Source organism: Cetorhinus maximus, chromosome 3 (assembly GCF_964194155.1).
Source record: "Cetorhinus maximus chromosome 3, sCetMax3.hap1.1, whole genome shotgun sequence".
NCBI lineage: Eukaryota > Metazoa > Chordata > Chondrichthyes > Lamniformes > Cetorhinidae > Cetorhinus > Cetorhinus maximus.
Genome location: NC_135881.1, coordinates 203,252,032 through 203,265,330, shown reverse-complemented (window position 1 = coordinate 203,265,330; position 13,299 = coordinate 203,252,032). Strand labels below are relative to the sequence as shown.

Below are 13,299 nucleotides of genomic sequence, written 5' to 3'. Positions count from 1 at the left end.
AGTATGTCGAATTTTCTTCCCCAGAGAACAGTGGAGGCTGGGTCATCTAATATATACAAGGCTGAGTTAGATAGATTTTTAATAGTCATGGGGTCAAGGGTTAGAGGGAACAGACAGAAAAGTGAAGGTGAGACCACAACCACATCAACCATGATTTTATCGAATGACAGAGGAGGCTTGAAGGGCCAAATGACCTACTCCTGCTCCCAAGTCCTAAATTCCTACATTGGTTGCCGATCCCACAACATTTCAATTGTAAAATTCTTATCTTTGTTTTCAAACCTTCCCATGGCCTCACCTTTCCCTACATCTGTAACCTCCTCCAGTCTAGCAACCGTCCAAGATATCTGCACTCTGCCAATTCTGGCCTCTTGCACTTCCTCAATTTCACCGCTCCTTCACTGATGGCCATGCCTTCAGCTACTTGGGCCCTAAGCTCTGTAATTTCCTCCCTAAACCTCTCCACCTCTCTTGCCTTCTCTAAGACACTCCTTTGGAAATTACAGAAGCACTAGTGACAATCTTCCAGTCTTCCTTAGACACAGGGGTGATGTCAGAGGACTGGAGAATTGCGAATGTTACACCCTTGTTCAAAAAGGGGTACAAGGAAAAAGCCAGCAACTACAGGTCAGTCAGTTTGACTTCAGTGGTAGGCAAACTTCTGGAAACTATAACAAAAACAGAATTACCTGGAAAAACTCAGCAGGTCTGGCAGCATCGGTGGAGAAGAAAAGAGTTGACGTTTCGAGTCCAACATGACCCTTCAACAGAACTAGTTCTGTTGAAGGGTCATGTTGGACTCGAAACGTCAACTCTTTTCTTCTCCACCGATGCTGCCAGACCTGCTGAGTTTTTCCAGGTAATTCTGTTTTTGTTTTGGATTTCCAGCATCCGCAGTAGCTTTTTGTTTTTATTTCTGGAAACTATAGTCCAGAACAAAATCAATGGTCACTTAGACAAGAGCAGGATAATTAAGGAAAGCCAGCATGAATTAATTAAGGGAAAATCATGTTTAACTAACTTGCTGGCGTTTTCTGAGTAGGTAACAGAGAAGGTTGATCAGGGCAACGCAGTTGATGTGGTGTACATGGATTTTCGAAAGGTATCTGATGCAGTGCCACCCAGCAGACTTGTGAGCAAAATTCTTGCTCACGGAATAAAAGGAAGAATAGGCACTTGGATAAGAAATTGGCTGGGTGACAGGAAAGAAAGAGTGGTGGTTAATGGATGTTTTTCAGATTGGAGGAAGGTTTGTAGTAGAGTTCCCCAGGGGTCAGGGTTGGGGCCCTTGCTCTTCCTGATATATTAATGACCTAGACTGTGGTGTTCAGGGCATGATTTCAAAATTGGCAGGTGATACAAAGATTGGAAACGTTGTCAACTGTGATGACGAATAGTCTTGAACTTCAAAAGGACATAGACATATTGGTGGATTGGGCAGACAAGGGGCAGATGAAGTTCAATGCAGAGAAGTGTGAGGTGATTGATTTTGGCAGGGAAAATATGGAGAGATAGTATTAAATAAAGCGAGAAACTCTAAAGCAGGTGCAGGAACAGAGAGGACCTCGGTCTATATATGTACATAAGTCATTGAAGATGACAGGGCATGTTGAGAGAGCAGTTAATAAAGCATATAGTATCTTAGACTTCGTTAACAGGGGCATTGAGTACAAGAGTAAGGAGGTCTTGCTGAACTTCTATAAGACACTAGTTAGGCCACATCTGGAGTACTGCATCCAGTTCTGGGCACCATACTTGAGGAAGGATGTGAAGACATTGGAGAGAGTACTGAGGAGATTCAGAAGAATGATTCCAGGGATGTGGAGCTGTAGCTATGAGGATAGATTAGAGAGGTTGGGATTATTTTCCTTGGAGAAAATAAGGCTAAGAGGAGACTTGACAGAGGTGTTCATGGCCCTAAGAGTGTCGACAGGGTAAATAGTGAGAAACTATTCCCACTCAAGGGAGAATGCTAGGAAGGGGATAAACCAACCATGGTTAAATAAGGAAGTTAAGGATAGGATCAAATTGAAAGAAAAAACATACAATGTGGCAAAGATTAGTGGTAAACCAGAGATTGGGAAAGTTTTAAAAGCCAACAAAAGATGACCAATTTAAAAAAATAAAGAGGGAGAAAATAAACTTTGAGAGTAAACTAGCAAGTAATATATAAATGAACAATAAGAGTTTCTTTAAATATATAAAAAGGAAGAAAGAGGCCAAAGTGAACATAGACCCTTGAGGGAATAAGGCTGGGGAAATAATAATGGGGAACCAGGAAATGGCAGAGGAGTTGAATAAATATTTTGCATCAGTCTTCATGGTAGAAGACACTAATAGCATTTCAAAAATACTAAACAATCAAGGGGCAAAACTGGGGTTGGAAGTAAATATAATAACTATCACTAGAGAAAAAGTACTAAGGAAATTAATGGGGCTAAAGGCCGATAAGTGCCCTGGATCTGATGGGTTGCATCCAAAGATATTAAAGGAAGTAGCTACAGAGATAATGTATGTTCTGGTCGTAATCTTCCAAGAATCCTTCGATTCTGGAAAAGTTCCAGAGGATTAGAAAACTGCCAATGTAACACCCTTATTCAAAAAGGGAGGGAGATGGAAAAACAGGTAACTATAGGCCAGTTAGATTAACATCTGTCATTGGGAAAATGTTAGAGTCTATTATAAAAGGTGTAATAGCACAGCATTTGAAAATACATAATATAATCAAGCAGAGTCAGCATGGCTTCATGAAGGAGAAATCATGCCTGGCAAATTTATTAGAATTCTTTGAGGAGGTAACAAGCAGGATAGATAAAAGGGAACCAGTAGATGTAATATATTTGGATTTCCAAAAGGTGTTCGATAAGGTACTGCACATGAGGCTACTTAATAAGATAAGAGTCCAAGGTTTTGGGGATAGTATGTTAGCATGGATAGAGGATTGGCTAACTAATAGAAGAGAGAGTTGGAATAAGGGGGGCATTTTCACGATGACAACCTGTAGCTAGTGGAGTGCCACAGGGATCAGTGCTGGGGCCACAATTATTTACAATATATATTAATGACTTGAATGAGGAGAGTGAATATCGCCAAGTTTGCGGATGACATAAAAATAGGTGAGGATGACACAGAGTCTACAGAGGAATATAGATAGGTTAAGCGAGTAGGCAAAAACTTGGCAGATGGAATATAATGTGGGAAAAAGTGAGGTTATGCACTATGGCAGGAAGAATAGAGGAGCTGAATATTATTTAAATGGAGAAAGGCTGCAGAAAGCTGCAGCACAGAGGGATTTGGGGGTTCTCGTGCATGAATCACAAAAAGCTAACATACAAGTTCAGCAGGTAACAGAGAAGGCAAATGGAACATTGGCCTTTATTTCAAAGGGAATGGAGTATAAAAATAGGGACGTCTTGCTAAAACCATACAAAGCACTAGCTAGACCACACCTAGAATACTGCGAACAGTTTTGGTCTCCTTATCTTGGTTTTGCTAAAACCATACAAAGCACTAGCTAGACCACACCTAGAATACTGTGAACAGTTTTGGTCTCCTCATCTACGGAAAGATATATTGGCATTGGAGGCAGTCCAGAGAAGGTTCTCTAAGTTGATCCTGGGTATGGAGGGATTTTCTTATGAGGAGAGCTTGAGTAGGTTGGGCCTGTGCTCATTGGAGTTCAGACGAATGAGAGGTGACCTTATTGAAACATATAAGATTCTTAGGGGGCTTGACAGGATAGATGCCAAGAGGTTGTTTTCCCTTGTGGGAGAGTCTAGGACCAGATGGCATAATCTCAGAGTGAGGGGGTCGCCCATTTAAAACAGAGATGAGGAGGAATTTCTACTCTCAGAGGGTAGTGATTCTGTGGAATTCTTTACTGCAGAGGGCTGTAGAGACTGGCCTGTTGAGTATATTCAAGGCTGATTTAGACAGATTTTTAATCAGTAAGGGAATCAAGGGTTATGGGGAAAAGGCAGGAAAGTGAAGTTGAGGATAATCAGATCAGCCATGATCTCATTGAATGGCAGAGCAGACTCGATGGGCCGAATGGCCTCCTTCTGCTCCTACATCTTATGGTCTTATGAGCATCAAGAGCTAGAGGGCACAGATTCAAAATAATTGACAAAAGGAGTAAAAGTGATTTGAGGAAAAATGTTTTCCCAAGAGGGTGGTTGGAGTCTGGGACGAGTTTCCTGAGAGGGTGGTGGAGGCAGGTTCAATCGATGTATTCAGAAACAAATTGCATGGCTATCTGAAAAGGAAGAATGTGCAAGGTTACCGGGATAAGGCAGGGGAGTAAGACTAGGCAGAGCATTCCTCCAGAGAGCCAATGATGGGCCGAATGGCCTCCTTCTGCACTGCAAAGATTCTGTGATTAAAACCTACGACTTTGACAAAGCTTTTAAACAGAGGAATTCTTTTTTTAAGGTATTATTCTCACTGTTTATGTTTCAGCAGCAAGTCCCGTGTGCCTTACCTTTCGCAAACATCGGTAAAATGTCAGGACTTCCCCAGCACCAGGTGTATTTACTCTCGTTAAAAACAGAATCAAATTCCACTGGGTTTTCTTTCCAACCTGTAAGAATTAAAAGATTAAAAGAAAGAAACTGCATCTAATGAATTACTAAATAAGGTACACCAACTCCTGAAACTCTGCCAACTTCTGACATCACGGCAGTTGTTCCTCAGGGTGGTCAGGGTGGTGTCCTAGGCCCAACCATCTCCAGCTGCTTCATCAATGACCTTCTGTCCAACAGAAGGTCAGAAATCGGGATGTTCACTGATGAGTGCACAGTCCCCAGTACCATTCGCAACTTCTCAGATACTGAAGTGGTCTGTGCCCCCACGCAGCAAGACTTGGATACCATTTGGGCTTGGGCTGCTAAGTACATTAAAGTGTCAGGAAATAATCATATCCAACAAGAGAAAAATATAACCATATCCCCTTGATGTTCATTGCCATTATCAATATCTTGGGTGGGGGTGGGTGGGGTTAACTGGACCAGCCATATAAATACTGTGGCGACAAGAGCAGGTCAGAGGCTGGGAATTCTGCAGTGAGTAACTCACCTCCTGACTCCCCAAAGCCTGTCCACCATCTACAAGGCACAAGTCAGGAGTATGATGACTTACCTGGATGGGTGCAACTTCAACAACACTCAAGAGACTCGACATCATGCACAATAAAGCAGTCTGCTCGATGGCACCCCACCCACCACCCTAAACATTCAATCCCTCTACAAGCAGTGTACAAGATGCACTGCATCTACTCATCAAGGCTCCTTCGACAGCACATTCCAAACACACAACCTCTCTCAGCTAGGAGGGCAAGGGTAGCAGAGGCGTGGGGACATCACCAGCTGTAAATTCCAGAACCATAACTGTCACAGCATCTGAATCCTGGAACTCCCTCCTTAACACTGTGGGGATGTATCTACACCACATGGGCACAGTGTTTCATCACCATCTGCACAAGGGCAACAAGGGATGGGCCCGCATCCCAAGATTGTTGTTTCCTCTAAATTATAAGGGATAATTTTATGTGTTCGCATCGCTAGCAGGGAACCTCATCTACCAATGGTGCATAGCAGGAATTCAGGCGATGTCTATACATGATTTTCTAACTGTTGTTGGTCAAAACATTGTGCGCTGTGCATAGCTGCGTTACTGATGTATCCTGCTGGTGGGTGAGGCTCCCTGCTCACAGCAGCAAAAATTACCTTCTATAGCTCCAGCACAAGTTGGACTGAAGTAATCGTGATTCATTTCAGCATGTGAGCCTGGTGAGTGGCTCAATGCTTGCAAATTTAGGAATACAGCATAGTTTGTCAAGATATTGCAGGGGTACTGGCCATAGTTTTTCAGTCTTCCCTTGACTCAGGGGAGGTGCCAGAGGATTGGAGAATTGCAAACATTACGCCCTTGATCAAAACGGGTTGTAAGGACAAGCCCAGCACTTACAGACCAGTCAGTTTAACTTCAGTGGTGGGCAAGATTGTAGAAACAATTATTCTGGATAGAATTAGTAGTCACATGGAAAAATATGGGTTGATAAGGAAGAGCCAGCATGGATTTCTAAAGGGGAAATCGTGTTTAACTTACTTGCTGGAGTTTTTTGAAAAGGTAACAGGAAAGGTCGATGAGGGTAATGCTGTTTGCAGTTGTAGTGTACATGGACTTTCAAAAGGCATTTGATTCAGTGCCACACAACAGACTTGTGAGAAAAGTTATTGCTCATGGAATAAAATGGACAGTAGCAACGTGGATACAAAATTGGCTGAAAAATAGGAAGCAGAGAGTAATGGTCAATGGATATTTTTCAGGCTGGAGGAAGGTTTGTAGTGGAGTTCCCCAGGGGTCGGTATTAGGACCCTTGCTTTTCCTGATATATATTAGTGATCTAGATCTTGATGTGCAGGGGACAATTTCAAAGTTTGCGGATGATACGAAGCTTGGGAGTGTTGTGAACTGCGAGGAGAATGGTGCGGAACTTCAAGAGGACATAGACAAGTTGGTGAAGTGGGCAGATAGATGGCAGGTGATGTTAAATGCGTAGAAGGGCGAGGTGATGGTTCCATTTTGGTAGGAAGAACATGGACAGATAATACAAAATAAAGGGGTGAAATTTTGAAGGGGGTGCAGGAGCAGAAAGACTGTGTATATGTGCATAGGTCATTGAAGGTGACACAACAGGTGGAGAGAGCAGTTAATAAAGCATATCGTATCCTGGGCTTTATTAATAAGGGCATAGAGTACAAGGGCAAGGAGTTTATGCTGAATTAATATAAGACACTCGTTAGACCTCAGCTGGAGTATTGTGTACAGTTCTGGGTGCCACATTATAGGAAGGATGTGAACACATTGGAGACAGTGCAGAAGAGGTTTACAAGAATGGTTCCAAGGATGCGAAATCTCAGCTATGAGGGTAGATTGGAGAGGTTGGGACTGTTCTCCTTGGAGAGAAGAAGACTAAGAGGAGGTTTGATAGAGATGTTCAAAATCATGAGTGGTCTATACAGAGTAGATAGGGACAAGCTGTACCTGCTCGTAAAATAATTAAGAACGAGAGGGGACAGGTTTAAAGTGATTTGCAAAAGAAGCAAATGTGATGTGAGAAAAAACTTTTTCACACAACTAGTGGTTCAGGTCTGGAATGCACTGCATGGAAGTGTGTGGAGGCAGATTCAATCGAGGCATTCAAGAGGGCATTAGATGATTATTTGAATGGAAACAATGTGTAGGGTACGGGGAAACGGCAGGGCAATGACACTAGGTCACAATGCTCATTTGGAGAGCCGGTGCGGACACGATGGGCCGAATGCCCTCCTTCTGTGCCGTTAAAATTCTGTGATCCTGTGACTTAGAGTTAATGCATATGATGTTATTAAAGGTCGGAAACCCCGTTAAAGTTGAAGCTGTGCTCTATAGATAGGCAGTTACTGAGTATTTTTGCAAAAGTGAGTATTCTGCAAGGTTGTTAGCTTTCATGATGTCTCCAATAGAAAATGATTTCATTTATTTGATGTGTTAAACTGTGATTTCTTTTTCAGTTTATTCTTGGGATGCAAGCGTCTCTGACAAGGCCAGCACTTTGGTGCATTTAAGTTTTGAACCTTAATCATTGTGCAAAGCCAAAGCGCAATTATTTCCTTACTGATTCAGAAAAATTGCCTTGAACTTAGGAATTCAAGAGACTCAGACTAATTGTACAGAGGATTGAAGTGAAGCTTAAAAACACATGGATGTGCAAATCACTGTTGCAATGCTGGGGTAAGCTAGGCCAGTGGAACAAGTAACATATCGCATGTCACAATGCTGAAGGTTTTAAATGGATGCAAAGTGAGGTTGTAACCAAGTAAGGGTAAAACATCCAGTTAACATCGGTTAATATTGTTACAAAACAGCTCAAGGATTAATGAACTAAGCTTTATAGAATATAGCATCCTTAAACCTGCAAGATGACAATGAGACGTGTGTAATTTAGTCACAATAATAGTGGGTAGCAAATATTAATTTACACAGTCAGGTGCAGTGTAATCTATAATTTACTAACCAGCAAAAGAAGTCACAAATAATTCCCACATTATTAATAGATGCAAATGATAATTGCGCCATGGGGGAGGAGGTTACTCTTTGAATACACTTTTTGCATTCATTAATTTTCTTTACATACATACTTTTGGTGTTCAACTGATCAATTTGGACCTTGTGGAAAAGATAACAATTATAACCTGCAAGCCAAATACAAATACATAAATTAATTAAATACTGCATACCTTTAGCAACAGCACTGACATCTTCATAAAACCCTGCAATCAGAGCCACATGACCAGGTCTGGATTCAGTAGGAACCCTTGTGTGAGACACACCCCAACTTCCACTGTGCTCCACCACATTCCTGCACGCACAAAAACAACTTACAAAATCAAGCGTGCAAGAAGAAAGCTATTCCAAATATACAGGACATTGTTAAAAGTATGAAACCATTCATTAAAAAAATACTATGCAATTAATATTATAAAAACCAATTAAGTAAAATATGTTGTACTCAGAGAGTGTTTCTGGAGTCAAGTGAATATATCAATGAGGAGCATACCAAACTGTTAACAAACACCTTCGTAATCTCCCTCAACTTCCTCTACCTATCTGGCAAAACTAGATTGGCCAGTGCCATTTGCAATCCCGTTCCACATGGTGCACATCCTACTATGCGGAAAACTCACCACATCCCTTCATCAGGTGCCTGATCTAGCTGCTGGGGTGAGCTTAGAAGATCAAGTCAGGAAGAGCAATTAATTTTTCAAATTTCGCCACCAAACTGGTCACTTGCCTTATTTGCTGTTTGTGAGGCCTTTGTGCATGTAAACTAAACATCACATCTGCCTACAAAGCAATAGCTCCTTTGAGTGCAAATTTCAATTCGTGGATAACTCTGCAACTATTTCCATTTGAAACAAATTTAATTTACTATCTTCACAGTCAACAGAAAAAGGAGAGTTGGTCAGTGCCAATCTGTGCTACATTTGAACTCACTGCACTATTCAGTCCCCAAATAACTTTGTCCTGTTTTTGATATTTATATTTCTACAGGGTGGCTCAATTCAGTGTGTGGGGTTGGAGCTGGAGCAATAAAACTGGAATCTATTGGATAATCTGTGATATGCTTTCTCACACTGATGTTGATGTCTACATGGTTGATTGTTTCTTCTTGCAGCTTATGGTTCAATCATCAGAAAAAAATGTATTATGTATCTATAAAAAGGTAAATTCAGCTAAGTTGATGGCTTTTTTTCTTTTTAAAAAGAAATCATTAATTTCTCCTCTTTTCTGAAACATGAGTTCCACTTTCTCACCACTTCCTGGGTACAAAAAGTTTCTCCTGAATTCTTATTGGATTTACAAGTGACTATCTTATGGTTACTCTTCTCCGAAAGTGGAAACATCTTCTCGGCGTCTACCCCATAAAAAACTTCCGTAATCCTGAAGACATTTTTTTTTTTTAAAAAGTGTTTCATACCGGAGAAACGGCGAACGTGTTTGTCCATTCTCATCCAGCTCAAAAAAGGTGTCTGCTCGCAAACCATCAGCAACAAAGAGGACAAGACGCTTAGCTGGTGGTGGCAGTGGTGTTCGATGAGGAGTCGTTCCACGTACCAGGGGAGAGGTGAAATAGATGTCGAAAATGGAGGCAAAGAAGGTGAGATGCACAAGCAAGCCAATCAGGAAGAATGCCAGCATGCTCACCGACATAAACCCGATCACTTCATTCCAAGACAGGCTGAAAATCAAACAGAAGCATGGAAATATTTTTAGCAGTTCACTTGCAGTGGGTATATTTCTGACAGAACTGAATCTTTTTCACCAGCAACCTCAAGTTAGCATTGTTTTATAATAATTACATATTAAATTGTCCATTTTAACATGCACAGGTATTCAAAAGCCCCTCAGTTCTTGTGAGCCTTTGTGGTGTTATAGTTCTTCACAGCATAACAATTTTGGAGAAAATGTTTTCAGTAAGAAATATCTAACGGAAAATAAACGTTATTGGAAATAATTTTCAAAAAATGGTTAGCTATAGGTTAATAGGTCTGAAATTTGTCATTTACTTTTACGGTTTCAGTTTTACATCACTGAAAAATAATTTCTCCGCCCATTTCTGATATTTAAAGTCAAAAAGAACCAAATAATAAGCAAAATGTTAAATAACACAATGGGCAGAATCATCCCAGATCTGCACTAAGTGCAGTAGCGGGTGTTTTACCCACCAGCCGCGATGGTGGGTTTTCACACCGTATCATCCCAAACCCGCCACGTTATTTATGCACTCCCAGGAAAAACGCCATTTCCATGGCGGGGGGGCACGCCGAGTGCCATAATTAAAGTCCAGCTGCATACAGACATCTCAATGCTTCCAGCCCACAACTACTGCAGGGAAGATGTCCAAGAAAGGCAAATAAGACTGCAGTTGTTAGGTTCAGAACACGTCACTGGAACGCTTTTTGAATGCTGTGGAGCTCCATCGGGATGTCCTCCACCCCAGCTCTGGCCGCAGAATGGGCAGCAATGTCACCGATCAGGTTTGGTAGGCAGTGGCAGAGGTGGTGAACGCCAACGCCCTTCAAAAGAGGACAGCCACCCAGTGCCGCAAGAGGATGAATGATCTCCTCCGTTCCACCAGGGTAAATCACCATTCTCGTCACTCTCAACTCACTCACTCAGAAAACCCATCACAAATCCACAGGGCCCTCACTCATTGCCGGTTCAAGGGACATCACCATTCACTCTCTCATACTCACCGTCATTGTCCTCATCTCCACCATGAGACCACTCATCACCCACACAGACATATTTATCATCTGGTCTGGCAGGCATCCTGCTTACCCTTTCTCCATCTCTACTGATGAAGAACAAGCTGGCATACAACAACAGGGAGAGTTTGCAGACTGGTGGAGGAATGCCTGAAACCAAGGTCCTCACGGACTTTGAAAACAGAGCCATCCAGCTGGCCAGTGATGAGCTGGGCCGGACCTGTGCTGACGGTGAGGTCGGCAGTGCTCTACCAAGTGAGGATCCAGCAGTGCAACATACATCAGACAACCATGCTGTGAGTGATGTGTCCTGTTTCACAGACCATGCACTAATTATCTCTCCTTGCTTCTACAGGCATATCTGGGAAACAGCGAACAGAGTCCATGACCCAGGGGCTCCAATCAAGCCCCGAAGAAACCTCTGAAGCGGAATCTGGAGGCGCCCTCCTTGAAGTCCCATCACAGTGCGCACCCACACCCTCCACCAGTGCAGAGACACACACCTCAGTGGGACCTAGCTTTAGAATAGCTTCGGGGTCACAATCTGGTGAGCACATCGCACTGTCTGATCCACAGCAGGTGGCAGCAGGGACTTCCCAGGTGCCCGGCACTCGATGACTGCTGGAGGCCGGAACGTTGCTGAGTCCGAGTCAGATGACGAGCCTCTGGACTCGGTCATGTCACAGTTGCTGGAGCTGCAAAGGCAAGCTCAGGAACATCAGAAAGGGGTGTCTGCTGCACTCCTCAGGTTGCAAGACACGATGGAGGAGTCCGTCTGCCTTCACTCTGAGGTGATAGCACCGGCATGCCAATGCACCAAAGGTCAACACTGGTAGGATGGCGGCCGCTGTGGAGACCTTGGTCCAGGACATTGGTCTTGCACTGCTGCGTGGTCTCAACTTCATCACTGATGCCATAGTTGGCCCCCCAACAGTTTGTAAGCAAGAGGGGTGAGATCGAGCTGCCCGGCACTCCAGCTACCCCTTCTCCTCAAGAAGTCAGCCTGGGTCCATCAGGCACCCACGGCGAGGAGAATCAGCAGGTGCACACCCCGGCATCGCCCCAGTGCACACCGCCATCCATCCAGGGGACTCTGGGAGTATCCGGCCCATCCAAATCCTCTCTTCCTGTGACCTCAGCAGCTCCAGTTCCACAGGCCGAGGAGGGTGCCACTGCCACACAGCAGGACCCCAAAAGCCGGGGCCCTCCAAGTCTCGACCACAGAACGCCCACCAAGGTCATCACAGACAGGGCGTTGCAGTCAGCAGGCTGCCTCCACCTCTGCTGTGGATATCCGGGGAACACCAAGACAAAGCGGCAGGGTTAGAGAAGTTAAGAAGAATTAGTTGCACATCATGGGTATGGGTGTTAATCACTCGCACATACTGTTTACTATTGTCAATAAACTCCCAAGTATGAATCCCTGCCTATGGCTCCTTGTTCTATGAGCAGTGTTCTTGTCACTCAGATATGAAACCTTTCTGCACAAGGTAAAGGCAGGTGTCTCAGTCCAGGGCCTCTTCCCTGTGCTCTGTGCAGCCTTCAGAACAAAGTGATGGTCCAGCCTCTCACTCCCTGGACACATTACTGATGCCTGCACCTTGGTGGTGCTTGCATTGCTGTCGGAATGTAGTGGGCAGGCGCCACAGAGTTCCGTCATTCTCTCTCTGTGATCTCAGCACCTTTAAGGTGGGGCTGGCCCCCATCTCTTCAGCATCTGTGACTGGTGACTCTGTGCTGCTGAAGGGGTCAGGTGCTGAAGGCGGGCATGGTATCAGATGGTTCTAAAGTTTCATGGCTGCGTCTCTATGATATGACCCTGATCACAGAACACAAGCGAGCTGTTCTCAGCCAGGCAGGAGTCAGGCGTTCTCAGAGACTATGTGAAGATCCATGGAGTGTCCTCACTGCATATCGTCATCATCCTCCTGCAATTGAGCAACTATTAGGGCCTGCCCTGCGTCTCCATGACAGGAGCATTCCCACAGAGGGTATTCACGCTGTCATAAGCCAGACTGGACCAAACATTCACAGGTGCAATGTGAGGATCTATGGGGTCAGCTCACTGCATGTCGTCATCATCCTCCACAAATCTAGCAGCTATGAGGGGCTCCTGAGCGCGCCTGCCTCGTCTAGCCAGTGGGAGAGTCTCATCCCCGTCATCGTTGCCTTCGAGGACCTCCTCACCCTCATCCCACTTCCAGCTCCTCCATCTCCTCCTCAGGTAGCTCGTCTCCCCGTTGCAGCATCGGATTGTAAAGGGCGCAGCAGACGATGACGATGCGTGACACCCTCTGCGGACTGTATTGCAGGGCTCCACCAGACCGCTCCAGGCAGCAGAACTTCATTTTCAGCATCCCGATGGTCTGCCGCTTTGCCCATTGTACTGTATGCTGTGTTCTCAGTTCAGGCGCAGGCATTCTCCTAACCCACACTGCAAGGCTGCACTGTTAGTTTGAACCATTGGGGAAACTGGTCCAAACCAGGA

The 13,299-nt window shown here is 44.2% G+C and overlaps 1 protein-coding gene across 2 annotated transcripts in view; it reads right to left on the bottom strand.

Moving 5' to 3' along the window:
• The window catches only part of pign (phosphatidylinositol glycan anchor biosynthesis, class N), a 131,314-nt gene that overhangs the window by 112,741 nt on the left and 5,274 nt on the right, over positions 1-13,299 (bottom strand). For both annotated transcript variants that reach the window (XR_013576264.1, XM_078539641.1), the window contains exons 2-4: positions 9,521-9,781; positions 8,280-8,401; positions 4,481-4,579 (exon numbers count right to left, since the gene is read on the bottom strand). Coding sequence is in view for 1 of the 2 variants with exons in the window: in XM_078539641.1 (XP_078395767.1) it covers positions 4,481-4,579; positions 8,280-8,401; positions 9,521-9,753 (454 nt within the window). In the remaining variant the exon portion in view is untranslated. The remainder of the gene's footprint in view (positions 1-4,480; positions 4,580-8,279; positions 8,402-9,520; positions 9,782-13,299) is intronic.